The sequence below is a fragment of the Epinephelus lanceolatus genome, chromosome 24 (assembly GCF_041903045.1).
Source record: "Epinephelus lanceolatus isolate andai-2023 chromosome 24, ASM4190304v1, whole genome shotgun sequence".
NCBI lineage: Eukaryota > Metazoa > Chordata > Actinopteri > Perciformes > Serranidae > Epinephelus > Epinephelus lanceolatus.
The window spans coordinates 2587007-2613425 of record NC_135757.1 but is presented as its reverse complement, the minus strand read 5'-3'; the positions used below and the strand labels follow the sequence as shown (position 1 = coordinate 2613425).

The following is a 26419-nucleotide window of genomic DNA, read 5'->3' as shown; positions in this document are numbered from 1 at the left end:
CTTTTTTTTTGCAATTTTTTTGCAATTTTGGCGCTACCTAGTGGTCGATTTGAATGGAACTTTCAGGTTGATTTCAATGAAAATTTTAGGGTACGTTGCTGGTACCTCTGTAGACATTCCCTGCAGGTTATGTGATGATTGGCTCAACAGTAGTGGAGTTAGGCCTATTTTGTAAGCCACGCCCCCTCTAAAGTTCATTGGTCATTATCTTCAAAACGCAATGAGATGTCAAAAACCTTTTGATAAGTGTTGATGAGGTTTATCCAGTGATGAACCACATAAAATTTGGTAAAAATTGGACCTAAGATTTAGGAGGAAATGTGCTTTCCATAAAAATCTAAATGGCATTGCGGCATTGTGTTGTGCCAAATTATTTCTTTGTGTGTGTTGTGTGTGTGCAATGTTTTTGTTGTTGCAATTTTGGTGCTACCTAGTGGTCGAGTTGAATGAAACTTTCAGGATATGTTCCTGGTCCCTCTTTAGATATTTCCTGCAGGTTTTGTGATGACTGGCTCAATGATTGTGAAGTTAGGTCCATTTTTGTGCTAAGCCACGCCCCCTCTAAAGTTCATTGGTCAATATCTTCAAAACGGAAAGTTATGATGAGCTTGGTCTAGTGATGATCCACAGAAAATTTGGTATGAATCAAACCTACCATTTAGGACGAATTGTCAAAAATGTGTTTCTCAAACTATTCAAAATGGCGGACATTTTTACAGTGGTCCTTTCACAGTTGTGTATGTGTTTTTGTAGAGCACACTGAGCAGCACTCGTGTGTCAAATTTCAAGTCAATAGGACTTTAGGTATGAGGGGAATGGCCTTTCAGAACTGTTTTCCTGGGCCTTGATTATAGCGCCCCCATCTAGCTGATTGGTGTCATATTTCTTGAGCAGTATTTGCACACAACTTCCAATCACTGGTGAAAATTTCATGTGTCTATAATGCACCATCTCACGGGAATTTGGGAAAACATTTCTAAGGAAGAAAAAGAAGCCAAAGCAAAAACAACAGGGTTTCAGCCCTTTGGAAAATTTAACCCTTTAATGCTGTAAAACTCTGTAACGTCAGTCGTTAAAGTTAAGTTTACAACAGGACACAGGAATAAAGCCCAGCAGCCACACAGCATGTCAGTGTTGTGTTGCTTAGTGATGAGAATATGATCGTGTGTGTGTGTGTTACAGTCGACCTTTTCCCAGCACTGGTCCTAATCTGTTACAAGGCCGTAAACAGCAGCAGATGTGAAGCCGCTCGCTCCGTTCTGTGTATTTGCGCCTGTTTGCATTGCGTTTTCATTAAAGATTTATGTCATCCCTGTGTGAAATTCATCTGTCCTGTGATAACTTCAGAGCGTACGCCTCGGCCTGCACAAACACACTGTTTAAACACACTTTGTTTCCCATTTTAAGCATCGTTTCCACTCTGTCCTGAGGTAAAGAGCATCACTGATGCTCAGAGCCCTCTACAGACGCACTGTGACATCACTGATATGGGGGGGACAAAGGGAGCACTGGAACCAACAAGTCCATTATTGATCAAAGAAAAAAACACTAAAATTTCAAGATTTGATTGCTAATAAAACTATTCAAATCAGGGGTTGTTCCAGCTGAGAGGAAACAAAACCACCAACAAGAACAAAAGCAAAACTTGAATAGTTATGAGCTGGACCAGTGATTTTCTATTCAGAAACATCCACCTGCAGAGCCAGAGAGCCGAGTACCAGGACGGAGATTGCTTAATATATAGTTAAGAAGGTACCTCAGTTTTATCACTGCTCAACTTGAGGAAATTGAAGGAGGACCAGGATGAAGGTAGTCAGAGAGGGTGGAGGTAGGTTTGGTGGACAGATAGAGCTGAGTGTCATCTGCATAGCAATGGAAGTGGATGTTAAATTTACGGAAGATGTAGCTCAGAGGAGGTGAGTAGATGATAAACAGAAGGGGACCCAAGACAGAACCTTGAGGAACACCGTCAGTAACTGGAAATGGCCGGGATTCAAATGTTTTGAGCTGGATAACTTGAGTACAGAGAGTTAGGATTTAAACCAGTCAAGGGGTATGCCTGGGATTCCAATGGAGACTTTTCCACCAGCTAGCGCACCAGCTCACTAGCTAACGCGGTCTGCTCATCAGCTCTTCAATCATGGATCATTACAGAATACAGCAACTTTCACCACTGTTCATTTTAGGAGGACCACTGCAAGGAGACGTGCTCTTTATTTAGATTATCAAACAAACAATGGGTCACAGATTCGTGTTTCTGGCTGCCAGTGTTAGCTAGCTGAAAGGTTGTCTATTTCCACTTTAAAATGTTGATTAAAAATGTTGCTGTCTGTTTATACTTTGAATTGAATCAGTGCTAAAATGGATGGTCCAGAGGAATAAGCGCACCCGTCCAGAGGTCGGGGGGGGCAGCAAACCACACTGACCCAGGCTGCTACTCCACTAGAAGAACCAGACGGAGGGCTGGACGTCCACACACCCCTGGATGAAGAGCCATGGACTTTGTCATTTTTTTTTCCCTGGGGGTTTCCTACCCCTACCCTCCGGACCAACCATTCTAGCACTATCCATCCATCCATCCATCCATTTTCATCCACTCATCCAGGGCCAGGTCACGGGGAGAGCAGGCTTTCCAGCTCCTCCTGGAGGACCCCGAGGTGTTTTCCCAGGCAAGAGAGATTTATAATCCCGCCAGTGTGTTCTGGGTCTGCCCCGGGGCCTCCTTTGAAGCAAATTTTACAGAGTGGCCAAATCTGGAATTAAGATTTCAGGGTCTGTCACATGATGAGGCCCAAAGATACTTTTCACACTGAACCTCCACAGAGAGCTGTGGTCACGCGGACACGGATGTTCTATTCATAGTACAATAAAAATAGAGATAAAAGAAAAAGGACAAGAAAAAACAGAAGATCAGTTTTTGTTGGTGGGATTTGTCTCTACGACAGCTCCGCCTGCGCCCAGTGTTATTTCCCCTGTCACCTGAAATCTATAAAACACCAGGAGGAGTATCGGCTACATGACGACACAAACAAACTGCCTGAGCAGCAGCTCTCACAGAGGGAATCTCCATTAAAGGAGGGAAGAGAAGACGCTGCTAAACATAGAACCCAAGAGATTCTCCATCCATCCATCCATCCGTCGCCCCCTCCGTCCAAACTCCACTGGATGACTAATCTCTGCTCCGTCCGCTCTTCTCCTCCGCCCACACATCCTTCCCATCTTATCTGTCCGTCCCTGTCCTCCCTCCTCCTCCTCCTCCTCCTCCTCTCCTCTGTCTTCGGTTGTTTCATCATCTTGTTAGACTCTTCCTGCAGTCTGCCCGTCACTGTCGCTCAGTCACCTCTTTAATACACAACATTACCGACTAATTACAACTCTAATGAGCAGACTAATGGATGCACTGTGGAAAAATAGATGAATCCTCAACCGTTAGTTCAACTATCAACCCAAAAATTGCTGCAACAACTTCTGAGACATCATTTAAAACAGGAAGTTTATCACGTATCTATGACTAAAACACAGCGCTGAGCTGCATCTTAAATTCATCTCCAAGTTCTCAGCTTTCAAACAATGAAACCAAAAGAGGTGATAAACCTCCTGTGTGTGGCACATTACTGTTCTCGTCAACAGAGTCTGGTGGCTTTAAAGAGAGCAATATAACGGCTCCAGCTCCCCGTCCAAAGGGCTGTCTGAGGGTTAGGTAATGCAGTGAAAATACGACACTGACTGTGGATAAGTACCTCATGAAACCCCGCTTCACAAAGCAAACAAACATGGGAGGTTTTCAGCAAACTGGATAGTGCCACAAAAAGCGGATGCTTTTACCAAAGTGTGGACGGTGTCTCCAGTCTTAGTTAGTAGTAGTTAGCAAATCTCATTCATGGCGCCCTATTTAAACTGCTCTGGCCTGCCTACTGTTGCTGCTTCCTCTGCAAGCTGCTTTGCAACCTGCCTCCACCCCAGCTCCTCCTTTTGCTGTGTCTAACTTATCAATGTCATTTCTGTTTGTCACTGATGCTGCTCTGTTCTTTGCTGCTGCTCTCCCTGCCTTAAAGCTTTCCATGTAGGCACATGGAAGGGCAGGAAGGTGTGTTCACCTCAAATTCACTGTTTTCAAAGTAGATGCACAACAGTTACGTTCAAACTCCAGAGCGACACCCTCGCACTGCGCACATGTTCCCCAGTGGCTATTTTTCAGGGTGTGATGGCTGCACCTTGTCTCTGACGCATATCTTGTGACGAGGAACAACCAATCACAGCCGACTGACAACTTTCCCTTCATCCATAAATATCAGTCTGTGATAAATACAGAAATGTTGATCACGTTTGTGCAGGGCTACCCGGAGCTTTACATCTGTCCCACGGACGATAGGCCTACACACTTATAAACAGCTCCTGGAAGAAGATCAGCTCTGCTCTCAGGATTTCAGGTGGACAGGTTCCATTACAGTGCTTGTTAAGGTTGCCACGCTCTTGAAAGCTGGCACGAAAAAAGCACAAGAGTACCACTTAGTGCATGACCTCGCATTTTCCAGGTGGTAAGAGAGGCGGCATGTGTACGGTCCCTTAGGCTTTCCATGTACGCACGTGGAAGGGCAGAGACATATGCTCTCTCTACCTTTGGCTTTCACATAGGCACGTGGAAGGGCAGAGATGCCCAGAACGGAGCCATACCGCCAAATATAAAACTGCAAATGTAAATAAAGTTTTCTTCTGACTGAACTACTATTTTTGAGTTTGGTGGCTTTACAGAGAGCCGATTTAACGGCTTCAGTTTCCCGTCTGACAGCGAGGTAAAGAAATAAATATATTACACTGCCAACGGATGAGTGCCTCATACCCACAATCCCACTTCAAAAAAACATCCAAACTGTCTCTTTAAAGTATCAAAAGTAAAAGTACTTGTGTAAGTTGTTTTTACTGCTGTTGATGAAAAACTGAAAAACAACAAGTTGAATATTCGTCCTGTTCTGGCCACTCATTAAAGGACAAAACCGACTCAGTAACAGAGAGATTTTTGCGGTGGAGCTGATTTAGCAGGCGTGAGGAGGATCCAGGGAGTGATAGAAACACACTCAGCAATAAGCTCCTGTGTTTGATTCAATTGCACCAGAAAAACAACAACATGAAAATGACTCAGCTCAGAGTCGGTGCTTAGTGGTTCCAGCTGGCAGAAGGTCTTTACGTTACTCAGGGGAAACTCCTCCAGATATTCCCTCCCTGCTTCACTCACAAACTTCTTTCTCCGGCAAAAACTCATCACTGACAGAGAGACAGAGGCAGTGACCGAGGTTACAGCTCCAGCTCCATTTTGTTCCCTGAGAAGGTGTGGTTCTGTCTGAGCAGGACCCACGTTGTTTCCTCACATCATGACTAAAGGGAGATGTTACGAGACATTTAAAATGAATTCATCCTCATCATCACGTTCTGTTTGGAGTTCAGTATCTCAAGGCCGCAGCTCAAATAAGTGGAACACCCAGGTGAGACACTTGCAAAGCTGCACAGGCAACAAAAAAGGCTGTTTTTCTACAGAGACATCTCTGCATTTCCTGCCATGACAGAACCACAAAAGCGTCGTTTTTTTACCAAGTTATCGCTGCATTTCTAGCGGCCTTTTAGGCACCAAATGTGTGTGTTTTGTAGTGACACTTTACTGTTTCCAGCAGTGTTTAAAGCATGAAAATCAGTTGTTTTTTATCGAGACATCTTTGCATTTCCTGTCAAAATAGTGCCACAAAAAATGATTGTTTGTAATCAAGACATTGCTGTGTTTCTTGCCGGAATAGTTCCAAGAAAAGCAGTTGTTTTTTTTACTGTGACGACGCTGCGTTTCCTGAAAGGATACTGCCACAAAAAATGGTTGTGTTTTTACTGAGACATTGCTGCAACTCCAGCTGCATTTTAGGCATGAAAATCAGTTGTTTTTTGTCAAGACATCTTTGCATTTCCTGACAAGATAGCACCACAAAAATTTGTTCTTTATCACCCAGTCATCGTTGCGTTTCCTGGCGGAACAGTGCCACAAAAAGTGGTTGTTTTGCACAGAGACATTGCTGCAATTCCAGCCACTTTTTAAGCACTAAATGTGTCTGTTTTGGGACACGTTGCTGTTTACAGTGACTTTTTAGGCACGAAAATCAGTTGTTTTTAATCGAGACATTGCTGTGTTTCCTGCCATGATAATGCCATGAAAAGTGGCTGTTTTTACTGAGACATTGCTGCAATTCCAGCGGCCTTTTAGGCACCAAATTTGCGTGTTTTGTAGTGACACGTCGCTGTTTCCAGCAGCGCTTAAGGCATGAAAATCAGTTGTTTTTTATCGAGACATCCTTGTGTTTCCTGTCATGATGATGCCATAAAAAGCGGTTGCTTTGCACACAGACATCACTGCGTTTCCTGCCATCCTTTTGCCAGAAGCATGTTTCCAGCGGCGTTCAAGGCACCAAACATTCATGCTTTGTAGCAAACTGTCACCGTTTTTCCAGCTGCGTTTTTAGCAGAGACATTGTTGCGTCCCCTGCTGAGATAGTGCCACAAACAGCAGTTGTATTTCACAGAGACGTCGCTGCATTTCCTGCAGTGATTTTGCCCCCAAACCGGGTTTTTTCAGCCAAATCATGATGTTTGTCAAACCACAACAAAGTGGTGTTTGTGCCTTAACACATGACACATTAACCACATAACGTTTTAACATATCTGCTACACAATAAAGTGAACTCAGTCGTGGTTTACAGAAACGTACAATGCCAATATATTTCCTGGCGACTGAGTTGAGTAGTTTCAGTTGTCTAAAGGAAACCTAAACATTCAGCTGATGAGATGGTCTTTCATGAGGGCTGCTGTTGCTGAAAAAAAGAAGTGTATCTTTAATGTTCGCAGGATGACTCATAACAACTCAGTAGCAGATGTAACGGGGGACAGATTTGGCTTTAAGATGAAGATCTGAAGATATTAAGAACAACGACTGAGCCAGTGAACAGTTTGGAAAGAATCCACGTGCACTCTCAGACTCTTTCTCTTTCGCTGTTTGCTGCTGATATTCAGCATTAAAAAAAGAAAAACATGTTGTACATGGAAAAGGCAATATTAAGAAAATCACGCTGAGTCATCTTTAACTCCAGCCTCCCATCACCATCATCACCATCATCATCATCATCAGTGTCTCTCTTCCTTTTATTGTCCATTAACCGCCTGCCAGATTCAGTCCAGTGTCATTTCCATAATGGTGCTGCTGGCATTTGTGGCTGCTGCTGTGTGAGTGTGAGCTCGTCCTCTGCTCTGCAGCCTGACAGAGGATATTTAAGGTGGAATGAGTCAGCCAGGACGGAACCTGCGCCGTGTGCTGCTGAGTGGCAGCAGAGGCAGCGAGGTTGTGACCCGGCTCTGCTCAGATAACCTTTAAACTTTTATCTTTATACCGGCTCACGATAATCAGTCTGACTGCAGCTCACTGCACGCAGCATTTAAATACAAGTCTGCTGGTATTTCACATTTTCCTTGCTCTCAACAAATCACATGAAAACAACACCGTCCAGTCACCAGTAGAAAATATTGCCATTGCACCAATGAGAGATGGCTGCCAAGCTGCAGAACAAACAACAAAACCGTTTGCTTTTAGCAAAACACTGCTGTGTTTCCAGCGGCGTTTAAGGCATCAAACATTGCTGTTGCGTAGCCACCTGTCACTATTTTTTCTGCAGCTTTTTTAAGCAACCTGTCACTTTGTTTCCAGCAGTTTTAAAGCATCCAACATGGACGTGATGTAGCTTCCTGTTGCAATGTTTCCAGCAGCTTTTGAGGCCCTTAACGTGGGTGTTTTGTAGCAACTGTCACCATTTTCATGCAGATTTTTAAGCAACCTGTTGCTTTCTTCTAAGTGTTACTGAAGCCCACATCATGGGTGTTTTGTAGCAACCTGTCACCCTTTTTTCTAGTAGCTTTTTAGCAACCCATTGCTGTGTTTCCAGTGGCTTTCAGGCCCCAAATGTGGGTGTTTAGTAGCAACCTGTCACCTTTTTTCCAGCGGCTTCCTTAGCAACCTGTCATCATGATTCCGGCGGTGTTTAAGGCAGTCACCATTGGTGTTTTGTAGCCACCTGTCACAGTTTTTCCAGTGGCCTTCTTAGCAACCTATCATCATGTTTCTAGCAGCGTTTAAGGAATCAAACATTGCTGTTGCGTAGCCACCTGTGACTATTTTTCCTGCACCTTTTTTAAGCAACCTGTCGCGTTGTTTTCAGCAGTTTTAAAGCATCTAACATGGAAGTGATGTAGCAACCTGTCAGCATTTTTCCAGTGGCTTTTAAGACCCAAGCTTGGGTGCTTTGTAGCGACTTGTTATCCTGAGTCCAACAACTTTCTTAGCAACCTATATCATCATGTTTCCAGCAGCGTTTAAGGCATCAAACATTGGTGTTTTCAGATTGGTCTCTGTCTGTGAAACACTCAGACTGGTCTCTGTCTGTGAAACACTCAGGCTGGTCTCTGTCTGTGGTGCTGAAACACTCAGGCTGGTCTCTGTCTGTGGTGCTGAAACACTCAGGCTGGTCTCTGTCTGTGGTGCTGAAACACTCAGACTGGTCTCTGTCTGTGAAACACTCAGGCTGGTCTCTGTCTGTGGTGCTGAAACACTCAGGCTGGTCTCTGTCTGTGGTGCTGAAACACTCAGACTGGTCTCTGTCTGTGAAACACTCAGGCTGGTCTCTGTCTGTGAAACACTCAGACTGGTCTCTGTCTGTGAAACACTCAGGCTGGTCTCTGTCTGTGGTGCTGAAACACTCAGACTGGTCTCTGTCTGTGGTGCTGAAACACTCAGACTGGTCTCTGTCTGTGAAACACTCAGACTGGTCTCTGTCTGTGAAACACTCAGACTGGTCTCTGTCTGTGGTGCTGAAACACTCAGACTGGTCTCTGTCTGTGAAACACTCAGACTGGTCTCTGTCTGTGGTGCTGAAACACTCAGACTGGTCTCTGTCTGTGGTGCTGAAACACTCAGACTGGTCTCTGTCTGTGAAACACTCAGACTGGTCTCTGTCTGTGGTGCTGAAACACTCAGACTGGTCTCTGTCTGTGGTGCTGAAACACTCAGACTGGTCTCTGTCTGTGGTGCTGAAACACTCAGACTGGTCTCTGTCTGTGAAACACTCAGACTGGTCTCTGTCTGTGAAACACTCAGACTGGTCTCTGTCTGTGAAACACTCAGACTGGTCTCTGTCTGTGGTGCTGAAACACTCAGACTGGTCTCTGTCTGTGAAACACTCAGACTGGTCTCTGTCTGTGGTGCTGAAACACTCAGACTGGTCTCTGTCTGTGAAACACTCAGACTGGTCTCTGTCTGTGGTGCTGAAACACTCAGACTGGTCTCTGTCTGTGAAACACTCAGACTGGTCTCTGTCTGTGAAACACTCAGACTGGTCTCTGTCTGTGAAACACTCAGACTGGTCTCTGTCTGTGAAACACTCAGACTGGTCTCTGTCTGTGGTGCTGAAACACTCAGACTGGTCTCTGTCTGTGAAACACTCAGACTGGTCTCTGTCTGTGAAACACTCAGACTGGTCTCTGTCTGTGAAACACTCAGGCTGGTCTCTGTCTGTGGTGCTGAAACACTCAGACTGGTCTCTGTCTGTGGTGCTGAAACACTCAGACTGGTCTCTGTCTGTGAAACACTCAGGCTGGTCTCTGTCTGTGGTGCTGAAACACTCAGACTGGTCTCTGTCTGTGGTGCTGAAACACTCAGGCTGGTCTCTGTCTGTGGTGCTGAAACACTCAGACTGGTCTCTGTCTGTGAAACACTCAGGCTGGTCTCTGTCTGTGAAACACTCAGGCTGGTCTCTGTCTGTGAAACACTCAGACTGGTCTCTGTCTGTGGTGCTGAAACACTCAGACTGGTCTCTGTCTGTGGTGCTGAAACACTCAGGCTGGTCTCTGTCTGTGAAACACTCAGACTGGTCTCTGTCTGTGAAACACTCAGGCTGGTCTCTGTCTGTGGTGCTGAAACACTCAGACTGGTCTCTGTCTGTGAAACACTCAGACTGGTCTCTGTCTGTGAAACACTCAGGCTGGTCTCTGTCTGTGGTGCTGAAACACTCAGGCTGGTCTCTGTCTGTGAAACACTCAGACTGGTCTCTGTCTGTGAAACACTCAGACTGATCTCTGTCTGTGAAACACTCAGACTGGTCTCTGTCTGTGAAACACTCAGACTGGTCTCTGTCTGTGAAACACTCAGACTGGTCTCTGTCTGTGAAACACTCAGGCTGGTCTCTGTCTGTGGTGCTGAAACACTCAGACTGGTCTCTGTCTGTGAAACACTCAGACTGGTCTCTGTCTGTGGTGCTGAAACACTCAGACTGGTCTCTGTCTGTGAAACACTCAGACTGGTCTCTGTCTGTGAAACACTCAGGCTGGTCTCTGTCTGTGGTGCTGAAACACTCAGACTGGTCTCTGTCTGTGAAACACTCAGGCTGGTCTCTGTCTGTGGTGCTGAAACACTCAGGCTGGTCTCTGTCTGTGGTGCTGAAACACTCAGGCTGGTCTCTGTCTGTGAAACACTCAGGCTGGTCTCTGTCTGTGGTGCTGAAACACTCAGACTGGTCTCTGTCTGTGGTGCTGAAACACTCAGACTGGTCTCTGTCTGTGGTGCTGAAACACTCAGACTGGTCTCTGTCTGTGAAACACTCAGACTGGTCTCTGTCTGTGGTGCTGAAACACTCAGACTGGTCTCTGTCTGTGGTGCTGAAACACTCAGACTGGTCTCTGTCTGTGGTGCTGAAACACTCAGGCTGGTCTCTGTCTGTGGTGCTGAAACACTCAGACTGGTCTCTGTCTGTGGTGCTGAAACACTCAGACTGGTCTCTGTCTGTGAAACACTCAGGCTGGTCTCTGTCTGTGGTGCTGAAACACTCAGACTGGTCTCTGTCTGTGGTGCTGAAACACTCAGGCTGGTCTCTGTCTGTGGTGCTGAAACACTCAGACTGGTCTCTGTCTGTGGTGCTGAAACACTCAGACTGGTCTCTGTCTGTGGTGCTGAAACACTCAGGCTGGTCTCTGTCTGTGGTGCTGAAACACTCAGACTGGTCTCTGTCTGTGGTGCTGAAACACTCAGGCTGGTCTCTGTCTGTGGTGCTGAAACACTCAGACTGGTCTCTGTCTGTGAAACACTCAGACTGGTCTCTGTCTGTGAAACACTCAGACTGGTCTCTGTCTGTGGTGCTGAAACACTCAGACTGGTCTCTGTCTGTGGTGCTGAAACACTCAGACTGGTCTCTGTCTGTGGTGCTGAAACACTCAGACTGGTCTCTGTCTGTGGTGCTGAAACACTCAGACTGGTCTCTGTCTGTGGTGCTGAAACACTCAGGCTGGTCTCTGTCTGTGGTGCTGAAACACTCAGACTGGTCTCTGTCTGTGAAACACTCAGACTGGTCTCTGTCTGTGGTGCTGAAACACTCAGACTGGTCTCTGTCTGTGGTGCTGAAACACTCAGACTGGTCTCTGTCTGTGAAACACTCAGGCTGGTCTCTGTCTGTGAAACACTCAGGCTGGTCTCTGTCTGTGAAACACTCAGACTGGTCTCTGTCTGTGAAACACTCAGACTGGTCTCTGTCTGTGAAACACTCAGGCTGGTCTCTGTCTGTGGTGCTGAAACACTCAGACTGGTCTCTGTCTGTGGTGCTGAAACACTCAGGCTGGTCTCTGTCTGTGAAACACTCAGACTGGTCTCTGTCTGTGAAACACTCAGACTGGTCTCTGTCTGTGGTGCTGAAACACTCAGACTGGTCTCTGTCTGTGAAACACTCAGGCTGGTCTCTGTCTGTGAAACACTCAGGCTGGTCTCTGTCTGTGGTGCTGAAACACTCAGACTGGTCTCTGTCTGTGGTGCTGAAACACTCAGGCTGGTCTCTGTCTGTGAAAAACTCAGGCTGGTCTCTGTCTGTGAAACACTCAGGCTGGTCTCTGTCTGTGAAACACTCAGACTGGTCTCTGTCTGTGAAACACTCAGACTGGTCTCTGTCTGTGGTGCTGAAACACTCAGACTGGTCTCTGTCTGTGGTGCTGAAACACTCAGACTGGTCTCTGTCTGTGAAACACTCAGGCTGGTCTCTGTCTGTGAAACACTCAGGCTGGTCTCTGTCTGTGAAACACTCAGGCTGGTCTCTGTCTGTGGTGCTGAAACACTCAGACTGGTCTCTGTCTGTGGTGCTGAAACACTCAGGCTGGTCTCTGTCTGTGAAACACTCAGACTGGTCTCTGTCTGTGAAACACTCAGACTGGTCTCTGTCTGTGAAACACTCAGACTGGTCTCTGTCTGTGAAACACTCAGACTGGTCTCTGTCTGTGGTGCTGAAACACTCAGACTGGTCTCTGTCTGTGAAACACTCAGGCTGGTCTCTGTCTGTGAAACACTCAGGCTGGTCTCTGTCTGTGGTGCTGAAACACTCAGACTGGTCTCTGTCTGTGAAACACTCAGACTGGTCTCTGTCTGTGAAACACTCAGGCTGGTCTCTGTCTGTGAAACACTCAGACTGGTCTCTGTCTGTGAAACACTCAGACTGGTCTCTGTCTGTGAAACACTCAGGCTGGTCTCTGTCTGTGAAACACTCAGACTGGTCTCTGTCTGTGAAACACTCAGACTGGTCTCTGTCTGTGAAACACTCAGGCTGGTCTCTGTCTGTGAAACACTCAGACTGGTCTCTGTCTGTGAAACACTCAGGCTGGTCTCTGTCTGTGGTGCTGAAACACTCAGACTGGTCTCTGTCTGTGGTGCTGAAACACTCAGGCTGGTCTCTGTCTGTGGTGCTGAAACACTCAGGCTGGTCTCTGTCTGTGAAACACTCAGACTGGTCTCTGTCTGTGAAACACTCAGGCTGGTCTCTGTCTGTGGTGCTGAAACACTCAGACTGGTCTCTGTCTGTGGTGCTGAAACACTCAGGCTGGTCTCTGTCTGTGGTGCTGAAACACTCAGACTGGTCTCTGTCTGTGAAACACTCAGACTGGTCTCTGTCTGTGGTGCTGAAACACTCAGACTGGTCTCTGTCTGTGGTGCTGAAACACTCAGACTGGTCTCTGTCTGTGAAACACTCAGACTGGTCTCTGTCTGTGGTGCTGAAACACTCAGACTGGTCTCTGTCTGTGGTGCTGAAACACTCAGACTGGTCTCTGTCTGTGGTGCTGAAACACTCAGACTGGTCTCTGTCTGTGAAACACTCAGACTGGTCTCTGTCTGTGAAACACTCAGACTGGTCTCTGTCTGTGGTGCTGAAACACTCAGACTGGTCTCTGTCTGTGGTGCTGAAACACTCAGACTGGTCTCTGTCTGTGAAACACTCAGACTGGTCTCTGTCTGTGAAACACTCAGACTGGTCTCTGTCTGTGGTGCTGAAACACTCAGACTGGTCTCTGTCTGTGGTGCTGAAACACTCAGACTGGTCTCTGTCTGTGAAACACTCAGACTGGTCTCTGTCTGTGGTGCTGAAACACTCAGACTGGTCTCTGTCTGTGAAACACTCAGACTGGTCTCTGTCTGTGGTGCTGAAACACTCAGACTGGTCTCTGTCTGTGAAACACTCAGACTGGTCTCTGTCTGTGGTGCTGAAACACTCAGACGGGTCTCTGTCTGTGGTGCTGAAACACTCAGGCTGGTCTCTGTCTGTGAAACACTCAGACTGGTCTCTGTCTGTGGTGCTGAAACACTCAGACTGGTCTCTGTCTGTGAAACACTCAGACTGGTCTCTGTCTGTGGTGCTGAAACACTCAGACTGGTCTCTGTCTGTGGTGCTGAAACACTCAGACTGGTCTCTGTCTGTGAAACACTCAGACTGGTCTCTGTCTGTGAAACACTCAGACTGGTCTCTGTCTGTGGTGCTGAAACACTCAGACTGGTCTCTGTCTGTGAAACACTCAGACTGGTCTCTGTCTGTGGTGCTGAAACACTCAGACTGGTCTCTGTCTGTGAAACACTCAGACTGGTCTCTGTCTGTGGTGCTGAAACACTCAGACTGGTTTCTGTCTGTGAAACACTCAGACTGGTCTCTGTCTGTGGTGCTGAAACACTCAGGCTGGTCTCTGTCTGTGAAACACTCAGACTGGTCTCTGTCTGTGAAACACTCAGACTGGTCTCTGTCTGTGGTGCTGAAACACTCAGACTGGTCTCTGTCTGTGGTGCTGAAACACTCAGACTGGTCTCTGTCTGTGGTGCTGAAACACTCAGGCTGGTCTCTGTCTGTGGTGCTGAAACACTCAGGCTGGTCTCTGTCTGTGAAACACTCAGACTGGTCTCTGTCTGTGAAACACTCAGACTGGTCTCTGTCTGTGGTGCTGAAACACTCAGGCTGGTCTCTGTCTGTGAAACACTCAGACTGGTCTCTGTCTGTGAAACACTCAGACTGGTCTCTGTCTGTGGTGCTGAAACACTCAGACTGGTCTCTGTCTGTGGTGCTGAAACACTCAGACTGGTCTCTGTCTGTGGTGCTGAAACACTCAGACTGGTCTCTGTCTGTGGTGCTGAAACACTCAGGCTGGTCTCTGTCTGTGGTGCTGAAACACTCAGACTGGTCTCTGTCTGTGAAACACTCAGACTGGTCTCTGTCTGTGAAACACTCAGACTGGTCTCTGTCTGTGAAACACTCAGACTGGTCTCTGTCTGTGGTGCTGAAACACTCAGGCTGGTCTCTGTCTGTGGTGCTGAAACACTCAGACTGGTCTCTGTCTGTGGTGCTGAAACACTCAGACTGGTCTCTGTCTGTGAAACACTCAGACTGGTCTCTGTCTGTGAAACACTCAGACTGGTCTCTGTCTGTGGTGCTGAAACACTCAGACTGGTCTCTGTCTGTGGTGCTGAAACACTCAGGCTGGTCTCTGTCTGTGGTGCTGAAACACTCAGACTGGTCTCTGTCTGTGAAACACTCAGACTGGTCTCTGTCTGTGGTGCTGAAACACTCAGACTGGTCTCTGTCTGTGGTGCTGAAACACTCAGACTGGTCTCTGTCTGTGGTGCTGAAACACTCAGGCTGGTCTCTGTCTGTGGTGCTGAAACACTCAGGCTGGTCTCTGTCTGTGGTGCTGAAACACTCAGGCTGGTCTCTGTCTGTGGTGCTGAAACACTCAGACTGGTCTCTGTCTGTGAAACACTCAGGCTGGTCTCTGTCTGTGAAACACTCAGACTGGTCTCTGTCTGTGGTGCTGAAACACTCAGACTGGTCTCTGTCTGTGAAACACTCAGGCTGGTCTCTGTCTGTGAAACACTCAGACTGGTCTCTGTCTGTGGTGCTGAAACACTCAGACTGGTCTCTGTCTGTGAAACACTCAGACTGGTCTCTGTCTGTGAAACACTCAGGCTGGTCTCTGTCTGTGGTGCTGAAACACTCAGGCTGGTCTCTGTCTGTGAAACACTCAGGCTGGTCTCTGTCTGTGAAACACTCAGACTGGTCTCTGTCTGTGAAACACTCAGACTGGTCTCTGTCTGTGGTGCTGAAACACTCAGACTGGTCTCTGTCTGTGGTGCTGAAACACTCAGACTGGTCTCTGTCTGTGAAACACTCAGACTGGTCTCTGTCTGTGGTGCTGAAACACTCAGACTGGTCTCTGTCTGTGAAACACTCAGACTGGTCTCTGTCTGTGGTGCTGAAACACTCAGACTGGTCTCTGTCTGTGAAACACTCAGACTGGTCTCTGTCTGTGAAACACTCAGACTGGTCTCTGTCTGTGAAACACTCAGACTGGTCTCTGTCTGTGAAACACTCAGGCTGGTCTCTGTCTGTGAAACACTCAGACTGGTCTCTGTCTGTGGTGCTGAAACACTCAGACTGGTCTCTGTCTGTGAAACACTCAGACTGGTCTCTGTCTGTGGTGCTGAAACACTCAGACTGGTCTCTGTCTGTGAAACACTCAGACTGGTCTCTGTCTGTGGTGCTGAAACACTCAGACTGGTCTCTGTCTGTGAAACACTCAGACTGGTCTCTGTCTGTGAAACACTCAGACTGGTCTCTGTCTGTGAAACACTCAGACTGGTCTCTGTCTGTGAAACACTCAGACTGGTCTCTGTCTGTGGTGCTGAAACACTCAGACTGGTCTCTGTCTGTGAAACACTCAGACTGGTCTCTGTCTGTGAAACACTCAGACTGGTCTCTGTCTGTGAAACACTCAGGCTGGTCTCTGTCTGTGGTGCTGAAACACTCAGACTGGTCTCTGTCTGTGGTGCTGAAACACTCAGACTGGTCTCTGTCTGTGAAACACTCAGGCTGGTCTCTGTCTGTGGTGCTGAAACACTCAGACTGGTCTCTGTCTGTGGTGCTGAAACACTCAGGCTGGTCTCTGTCTGTGGTGCTGAAACACTCAGACTGGTCTCTGTCTGTGAAACACTCAGGCTGGTCTCTGTCTGTGAAACACTCAGGCTGGTCTCTGTCTGTGAAACACTCAGACTGGTCTCTGTCTGTGGTGCTGAAACACTCAGACTGGTCTCTGTCTGTGGTGCTGAAACACTCAGGCTGGTCTCTGTCTGTGAAACACTCAGACTGGTCTCTGTCTGTGAAACACTCAGGCTGGTCTCTGTCTGTGGTGCTGAAACACTCAGACTGGTCTCTGTCTGTGAAACACTCAGACTGGTCTCTGTCTGTGAAACACTCAGGCTGGTCTCTGTCTGTGGTGCTGAAACACTCAGGCTGGTCTCTGTCTGTGAAACACTCAGACTGGTCTCTGTCTGTGAAACACTCAGACTGATCTCTGTCTGTGAAACACTCAGACTGGTCTCTGTCTGTGAAACACTCAGACTGGTCTCTGTCTGTGAAACACTCAGACTGGTCTCTGTCTGTGAAACACTCAGGCTGGTCTCTGTCTGTGGTGCTGAAACACTCAGACTGGTCTCTGTCTGTGAAACACTCAGACTGGTCTCTGTCTGTGGTGCTGAAACACTCAGACTGGTCTCTGTCTGTGAAACACTCAGACTGGTCTCTGTCTGTGAAACACTCAGGCTGGTCTCTGTCTGTGGTGCTGAAACACTCAGACTGGTCTCTGTCTGTGAAACACTCAGGCTGGTCTCTGTCTGTGGTGCTGAAACACTCAGGCTGGTCTCTGTCTGTGGTGCTGAAACACTCAGGCTGGTCTCTGTCTGTGAAACACTCAGGCTGGTCTCTGTCTGTGGTGCTGAAACACTCAGACTGGTCTCTGTCTGTGGTGCTGAAACACTCAGACTGGTCTCTGTCTGTGGTGCTGAAACACTCAGACTGGTCTCTGTCTGTGAAACACTCAGACTGGTCTCTGTCTGTGGTGCTGAAACACTCAGACTGGTCTCTGTCTGTGGTGCTGAAACACTCAGACTGGTCTCTGTCTGTGGTGCTGAAACACTCAGGCTGGTCTCTGTCTGTGGTGCTGAAACACTCAGACTGGTCTCTGTCTGTGGTGCTGAAACACTCAGACTGGTCTCTGTCTGTGAAACACTCAGGCTGGTCTCTGTCTGTGGTGCTGAAACACTCAGACTGGTCTCTGTCTGTGGTGCTGAAACACTCAGGCTGGTCTCTGTCTGTGGTGCTGAAACACTCAGACTGGTCTCTGTCTGTGGTGCTGAAACACTCAGACTGGTCTCTGTCTGTGGTGCTGAAACACTCAGACTGGTCTCTGTCTGTGGTGCTGAAACACTCAGACTGGTCTCTGTCTGTGGTGCTGAAACACTCAGGCTGGTCTCTGTCTGTGGTGCTGAAACACTCAGACTGGTCTCTGTCTGTGAAACACTCAGACTGGTCTCTGTCTGTGAAACACTCAGACTGGTCTCTGTCTGTGGTGCTGAAACACTCAGACTGGTCTCTGTCTGTGGTGCTGAAACACTCAGACTGGTCTCTGTCTGTGGTGCTGAAACACTCAGACTGGTCTCTGTCTGTGGTGCTGAAACACTCAGACTGGTCTCTGTCTGTGGTGCTGAAACACTCAGGCTGGTCTCTGTCTGTGGTGCTGAAACACTCAGACTGGTCTCTGTCTGTGAAACACTCAGACTGGTCTCTGTCTGTGGTGCTGAAACACTCAGACTGGTCTCTGTCTGTGGTGCTGAAACACTCAGACTGGTCTCTGTCTGTGAAACACTCAGGCTGGTCTCTGTCTGTGAAACACTCAGGCTGGTCTCTGTCTGTGAAACACTCAGACTGGTCTCTGTCTGTGAAACACTCAGACTGGTCTCTGTCTGTGAAACACTCAGGCTGGTCTCTGTCTGTGGTGCTGAAACACTCAGACTGGTCTCTGTCTGTGGTGCTGAAACACTCAGGCTGGTCTCTGTCTGTGAAACACTCAGACTGGTCTCTGTCTGTGAAACACTCAGACTGGTCTCTGTCTGTGGTGCTGAAACACTCAGACTGGTCTCTGTCTGTGAAACACTCAGGCTGGTCTCTGTCTGTGAAACACTCAGGCTGGTCTCTGTCTGTGGTGCTGAAACACTCAGACTGGTCTCTGTCTGTGGTGCTGAAACACTCAGGCTGGTCTCTGTCTGTGAAAAACTCAGGCTGGTCTCTGTCTGTGAAACACTCAGGCTGGTCTCTGTCTGTGAAACACTCAGACTGGTCTCTGTCTGTGAAACACTCAGACTGGTCTCTGTCTGTGGTGCTGAAACACTCAGACTGGTCTCTGTCTGTGGTGCTGAAACACTCAGACTGGTCTCTGTCTGTGAAACACTCAGGCTGGTCTCTGTCTGTGAAACACTCAGGCTGGTCTCTGTCTGTGAAACACTCAGGCTGGTCTCTGTCTGTGGTGCTGAAACACTCAGACTGGTCTCTGTCTGTGGTGCTGAAACACTCAGGCTGGTCTCTGTCTGTGAAACACTCAGACTGGTCTCTGTCTGTGAAACACTCAGACTGGTCTCTGTCTGTGAAACACTCAGACTGGTCTCTGTCTGTGAAACACTCAGACTGGTCTCTGTCTGTGGTGCTGAAACACTCAGACTGGTCTCTGTCTGTGAAACACTCAGGCTGGTCTCTGTCTGTGAAACACTCAGGCTGGTCTCTGTCTGTGGTGCTGAAACACTCAGACTGGTCTCTGTCTGTGAAACACTCAGACTGGTCTCTGTCTGTGAAACACTCAGGCTGGTCTCTGTCTGTGAAACACTCAGACTGGTCTCTGTCTGTGAAACACTCAGACTGGTCTCTGTCTGTGAAACACTCAGGCTGGTCTCTGTCTGTGAAACACTCAGACTGGTCTCTGTCTGTGAAACACTCAGACTGGTCTCTGTCTGTGAAACACTCAGGCTGGTCTCTGTCTGTGAAACACTCAGACTGGTCTCTGTCTGTGAAACACTCAGGCTGGTCTCTGTCTGTGGTGCTGAAACACTCAGACTGGTCTCTGTCTGTGGTGCTGAAACACTCAGGCTGGTCTCTGTCTGTGGTGCTGAAACACTCAGGCTGGTCTCTGTCTGTGAAACACTCAGACTGGTCTCTGTCTGTGAAACACTCAGGCTGGTCTCTGTCTGTGGTGCTGAAACACTCAGACTGGTCTCTGTCTGTGGTGCTGAAACACTCAGGCTGGTCTCTGTCTGTGGTGCTGAAACACTCAGACTGGTCTCTGTCTGTGAAACACTCAGACTGGTCTCTGTCTGTGGTGCTGAAACACTCAGACTGGTCTCTGTCTGTGGTGCTGAAACACTCAGACTGGTCTCTGTCTGTGAAACACTCAGACTGGTCTCTGTCTGTGGTGCTGAAACACTCAGACTGGTCTCTGTCTGTGGTGCTGAAACACTCAGACTGGTCTCTGTCTGTGGTGCTGAAACACTCAGACTGGTCTCTGTCTGTGAAACACTCAGACTGGTCTCTGTCTGTGAAACACTCAGACTGGTCTCTGTCTGTGGTGCTGAAACACTCAGACTGGTCTCTGTCTGTGGTGCTGAAACACTCAGACTGGTCTCTGTCTGTGAAACACTCAGACTGGTCTCTGTCTGTGAAACACTCAGACTGGTCTCTGTCTGTGGTGCTGAAACACTCAGACTGGTCTCTGTCTGTGGTGCTGAAACACTCAGACTGGTCTCTGTCTGTGAAACACTCAGACTGGTCTCTGTCTGTGGTGCTGAAACACTCAGACTGGTCTCTGTCTGTGAAACACTCAGACTGGTCTCTGTCTGTGGTGCTGAAACACTCAGACTGGTCTCTGTCTGTGAAACACTCAGACTGGTCTCTGTCTGTGGTGCTGAAACACTCAGACGGGTCTCTGTCTGTGGTGCTGAAACACTCAGGCTGGTCTCTGTCTGTGAAACACTCAGACTGGTCTCTGTCTGTGGTGCTGAAACACTCAGACTGGTCTCTGTCTGTGAAACACTCAGACTGGTCTCTGTCTGTGGTGCTGAAACACTCAGACTGGTCTCTGTCTGTGGTGCTGAAACACTCAGACTGGTCTCTGTCTGTGAAACACTCAGACTGGTCTCTGTCTGTGAAACACTCAGACTGGTCTCTGTCTGTGGTGCTGAAACACTCAGACTGGTCTCTGTCTGTGAAACACTCAGACTGGTCTCTGTCTGTGGTGCTGAAACACTCAGACTGGTCTCTGTCTGTGAAACACTCAGACTGGTCTCTGTCTGTGGTGCTGAAACACTCAGACTGGTTTCTGTCTGTGAAACACTCAGACTGGTCTCTGTCTGTGGTGCTGAAACACTCAGGCTGGTCTCTGTCTGTGAAACACTCAGACTGGTCTCTGTCTGTGAAACACTCAGACTGGTCTCTGTCTGTGGTGCTGAAACACTCAGACTGGTCTCTGTCTGTGGTGCTGAAACACTCAGACTGGTCTCTGTCTGTGGTGCTGAAACACTCAGGCTGGTCTCTGTCTGTGGTGCTGAAACACTCAGGCTGGTCTCTGTCTGTGAAACACTCAGACTGGTCTCTGTCTGTGAAACACTCAGACTGGTCTCTGTCTGTGGTGCTGAAACACTCAGGCTGGTCTCTGTCTGTGAAACACTCAGACTGGTCTCTGTCTGTGAAACACTCAGACTGGTCTCTGTCTGTGGTGCTGAAACACTCAGACTGGTCTCTGTCTGTGGTGCTGAAACACTCAGACTGGTCTCTGTCTGTGGTGCTGAAACACTCAGACTGGTCTCTGTCTGTGGTGCTGAAACACTCAGGCTGGTCTCTGTCTGTGGTGCTGAAACACTCAGACTGGTCTCTGTCTGTGAAACACTCAGACTGGTCTCTGTCTGTGGTGCTGAAACACTCAGACTGGTCTCTGTCTGTGGTGCTGAAACACTCAGGCTGGTCTCTGTCTGTGGTGCTGAAACACTCAGACTGGTCTCTGTCTGTGAAACACTCAGACTGGTCTCTGTCTGTGAAACACTCAGACTGGTCTCTGTCTGTGAAACACTCAGACTGGTCTCTGTCTGTGGTGCTGAAACACTCAGGCTGGTCTCTGTCTGTGGTGCTGAAACACTCAGACTGGTCTCTGTCTGTGGTGCTGAAACACTCAGACTGGTCTCTGTCTGTGAAACACTCAGACTGGTCTCTGTCTGTGAAACACTCAGACTGGTCTCTGTCTGTGGTGCTGAAACACTCAGACTGGTCTCTGTCTGTGGTGCTGAAACACTCAGGCTGGTCTCTGTCTGTGGTGCTGAAACACTCAGACTGGTCTCTGTCTGTGAAACACTCAGACTGGTCTCTGTCTGTGGTGCTGAAACACTCAGACTGGTCTCTGTCTGTGGTGCTGAAACACTCAGACTGGTCTCTGTCTGTGGTGCTGAAACACTCAGGCTGGTCTCTGTCTGTGGTGCTGAAACACTCAGGCTGGTCTCTGTCTGTGGTGCTGAAACACTCAGGCTGGTCTCTGTCTGTGGTGCTGAAACACTCAGGCTGGTCTCTGTCTGTGGTGCTGAAACACTCAGACTGGTCTCTGTCTGTGAAACACTCAGGCTGGTCTCTGTCTGTGAAACACTCAGACTGGTCTCTGTCTGTGGTGCTGAAACACTCAGACTGGTCTCTGTCTGTGAAACACTCAGGCTGGTCTCTGTCTGTGAAACACTCAGACTGGTCTCTGTCTGTGGTGCTGAAACACTCAGACTGGTCTCTGTCTGTGAAACACTCAGACTGGTCTCTGTCTGTGAAACACTCAGGCTGGTCTCTGTCTGTGGTGCTGAAACACTCAGGCTGGTCTCTGTCTGTGAAACACTCAGGCTGGTCTCTGTCTGTGAAACACTCAGACTGGTCTCTGTCTGTGAAACACTCAGACTGGTCTCTGTCTGTGGTGCTGAAACACTCAGACTGGTCTCTGTCTGTGGTGCTGAAACACTCAGACTGGTCTCTGTCTGTGAAACACTCAGACTGGTCTCTGTCTGTGGTGCTGAAACACTCAGACTGGTCTCTGTCTGTGAAACACTCAGACTGGTCTCTGTCTGTGAAACACTCAGACTGGTCTCTGTCTGTGAAACACTCAGACTGGTCTCTGTCTGTGGTGCTGAAACACTCAGACTGGTCTCTGTCTGTGGTGCTGTTTTTCTTTGTAGTACTTTTGTGTCTTTTTGTTTCTCTTTGTGGTACTTTTGTGTCTTTTGTGGTACTTTTGTGTCTTTTGTGTCTTTTGTTTCTCTTTGTGGTACTTTTGTGTCTTTTTGTTTCTCTTTGTGGTACTTTTGTGTCTTTTGTGGTACTTTTGTGTCTTTTGTGTCTTTTGTGTCTTTTGTTTCTCTTTGTGGTACTTTTGTGTCTTTTGTATCTTTTTCTTTCTCTTTGTGGTACTTTTGTGTCTTTTTCTCTCTCTTTGTGGTACTTTTGTGTCTTTCGTGTCTTTTGTTTCTCTTTGTGGTACTTTTGTGTCTTTTGTGGTACTTTTGTGTCTTTTGTGTCTTTTGTTTCTCTTTGTGGTACTTTTGTGTCTTTTGTGGTACTTTTGTGTCTTTCGTGTCTTTTGTTTCTCTTTGTGGTACTTTTGTGTCTTTTTGTTTCTCTTTGTGGTACTTTTGTGTCTTTTGTGGTACTTTTGTGTCTTTTGTGTCTTTTGTTTCTCTTTGTGGTACTTTTGTGTCTTTTGTATCTTTTTCTTTCTCTTTGTGGTACTTTTGTGTCTTTTTCTCTCTCTTTGTGGTACTTTTGTGTCTTTTGTGTCTTTTTCTTTCTCTTTGTGGTACTTTTGTGTCTTTTGTATCTTTTTCTTTCTCTTTGTGGTACTTTTGTGTCTTTTTCTCTCTCTTTGTGGTACTTTTGTGTCTTTTGTGTCTTTTTCTTTCTCTTTGTGGTACTTTTGTGTCTTTTTCTCTCTCTTTGTGGTACTTTTGTGTCTTTTGTGTCTTTTTGTTTCTCTTTGTGGTACTTTTGTGTCTTTTTCTTTCTCTTTGTGGTACTTTTGTGTCTTTTTGTTTCTCTTTGTGGTACTTTTGTGTCTTTTGTGTCTTTTTGTTTCTCTTTGTGGTACTTTTGTGTCTTTTGTGTCTTTTTCTTTCTCTTTGTGGTACTTTTGCGTCTTTTGTGTCTTTTTGTGGTACTTTTGTGTCTTTGAGTTCATCTTGTGTCTTTACGACGTATTTTGTGTCCCTTTGAAAAATTTTGTGTCTCTTTAAGTTATTTTTTTTGTCTTCATGGTACTTGTGTGTCTTTTTGTGTCTGTTTGTGTTAAATTTCAGTTGTGCCTATTTGCGGTACTTGTGTCTGTTTGTGTCTCCTTGTGGTAACTTTTTGTGTTTTTGGCCATTTTGTTTCTCTTTGTGTTGATTTGTGTCTCTTTAAGGTATTTTATGTCACTTTGTGGTAATTGTGTGTCTTTTTGTGTCTTTTTGTGTCTCTGAGTTCATCTTGTGTCTTTATGACGTATTTTTTGTCTCTTGGTGTCTCTTTGAGGTCATGTTTTGTCTCTTTCAGTTCCCTCCAGCAGCTAACAGGTGACAAAACAAAACCACAATCGCAGCACTTGAACACTGATGAAGACGCTGATCGCCATGGGAACCATTAAAGCTCAGCCCGACTGGGGAGGTGAGTAATGAAGTTACAGCAGTAATCTAACACCTGAGATGATCCTCGTGATGTTCTTACAGGGGCGCAGCAGGTGTTGACTGTGCAGCAGGTGAACACTCATCAGCTGATCATACTTTCACTGGAGTAAATTCAATTTCTGAATGGATTTAATACGGGCAGAATATTCTAGAGACTCATCTCAACAGTGTGTGACTGTGTCTACATCATAGTGTTAGTGCTGCTGTTGCCATCAACAGTGTGTATACAGGAACTGTAACTACACTGACTTTAGTGCTGCTTCATGGTGCATTCACCTGCTCTGTGTGTCCTCTACCTTTCTCTTCTTGTTGTTGTTTTCTGTCTCTTTTTGGTCAATTATTAGTTATATTATAGATCAAACATCCTGTCTGTCCCTCTGTCCCTGTGTCCCTGTGTCCCTGTGTCCCTCTGTCCCTGTGTCTCTCTCCGTGTTGTCGTTACAGGCTGAGCAACAGAATGAATCACTCGTGCAGCCAGACACATCCGAGCTGACCCACGGTCACAGCGTTTGCGTCAGTGACGCAATTTAGCGGCGGTGTAAACAGATGTGAGGCAGGAAATGCAGCACACATGAAGCTCACACACACACACACACACACACACACACACACACACACACATATATATAATGTATCAGAGAGGCTGAGTGAATCATGCAAACAGTAGAAACAAATGGTTAACAGCCGAGTTTCCTGCACAGATGAACTCACACACACATCACACACACACGCATCACACACACACGCATCACACACTAACCCTGGCAGGAGACAGGAGCAGCTCCACAGCTCGTGACACTCACAGCTGTGACACGCAGAGTGACACAAAGTGCTCGGAGCTCGCTCCAAACTCGCTGCTGAGTCCCACAGTTACTATAGGAACACCGTGTCACCGGGGAAGTCGTGATTCACGCCGCCCATCAAAGCCTCTGATGCCGGCCGGGGCTTACCGTGTCGGGCGGCCGCGCAGAGCCGGCACGAGGCGGTGAGGAGGAGGCACAGAGCTGCCCAGAGCCGCGGAGACCTCATGGTACATCCAACATCCACCGGAGCGACGCTGCTGCTGCGCTTCTTCTACCAGCTCTCCATCTCTGAGAGGCTGCTGCTGCTGATGATGATGATGCTGCTGCTCAGGAAGTGTGTGTGTGTGTGTGTGTGTGTGTGAGAGAGAGAGAGGTGGTTGGTTAGAACAGGTCCACAGGAGGCGCCACACTGTAAGAAGTGTAACAGACTGAAGCTGAGCAAATCAAAAGCTGCTCACACACACACACACACACACACACACACTTCACACAACTATCATCAGTGAGACCCTGTGACCTCATGTGATGACGTCACATTCTGGGTTTACTCGACCTCACACTTCATCCTACTGAACTCAGACCTGTTGTCCTCGTTCGTGGACGCGCGCGCGCGTGTGTGTCATCTAGTGGCAGTGAGCGCACACTACACTGAGCCATGTGAAAACAAGATGGCGGCCATCTCTGCCGAGTCAGTCTGCAGCTGATCCCGACACACAAGTGCACAAGGTCCAAACCTGATCACATGGTGTGGTTGGAACTTGTTGATGGCAACAAAGTTGACCAGTTTTAGCAACAGGAACAAGATGAGATGCTGTTACCATGTGGTTTGATTTTGTGTCTTGTTTTGCAGTGATTATGACATTCTGTCCTTTCAGCTGCACGTTCCAGTAGTTTGGTTTGAATGTCATAACTACTGTTTGCTTTTATTGTATTTTTTTTAATATCTTATCTTATTTCATCATATTCTATATTATATTATATTAAATTATGTTCATATGTTTATATCATATAATTTTATTTTGAATTTAATTTTATTTAATCTTATTTTATTTTATCTAAATTTCTATTTAATGTTTTTTATTTTATTTTATCTAATCTTATTTTATTTAATTTAATCTCATTTTATTTTATTTTATCTTACTTTATTTTCACTTAATCTTATTTTATTTAATCTTATTTTATCTTACTTTATTTTTATTTTCTTATTTTATTTTCACTTAATCTCATTTTATTTTATTTTATCTTACTTTATTTTTATTTTCTTATTTTATTTTTATTTTTATTTAATCTTATTTTATTTTCTTACTTTATTTTATCTAATCTTATTTTATCTTACTTTATTTTTTTTAATCTTATTTCATTTTATCCTATTTCATTTTTATTTAATCTTATTTTATTTTATTTAATCTTAATCTATTTTTATCTAATCTTATTTTATTTTATCTAATCTTATTTTATTTTATCTAATCTTAAATCTTATTTTATTTTTATTTAATCTTATTTTATTTTCTTACTTTATTTTATCTAATCTTATTTTATTTTATTTAATCTTATTTTATCTTTATTTTTTTAATCTTATTTTATTTTATTTAATCTTAATCTATTTTTATTTAATCTTATTTTATTTTATTTAATCTTAATCTATTTTTATTTAATCTTATTTCATTTTATCTTACTTTATTTAATCTTATTTAACTTT

The 26419-nt window shown here is 46.5% G+C and overlaps 1 protein-coding gene across 3 annotated transcripts in view; it reads right to left on the bottom strand.

Moving 5' to 3' along the window:
* ptprnb (protein tyrosine phosphatase receptor type Nb) overlaps nt 1–25081 on the bottom strand; it is a 62948-nt gene extending 37867 nt beyond the window's left edge. For all 3 annotated transcript variants that reach the window (XM_078165900.1, XM_033615689.2, XM_078165901.1), the window contains exon 1: nt 24868–25081. In XM_078165900.1, coding sequence (XP_078022026.1) covers nt 24868–24946 — 79 coding nt within the window. In that variant the 5' untranslated portion in view covers nt 24947–25081. The remainder of the gene's footprint in view (nt 1–24867) is intronic.
* Between the last annotated feature and the right edge of the window lie 1338 nt (nt 25082–26419).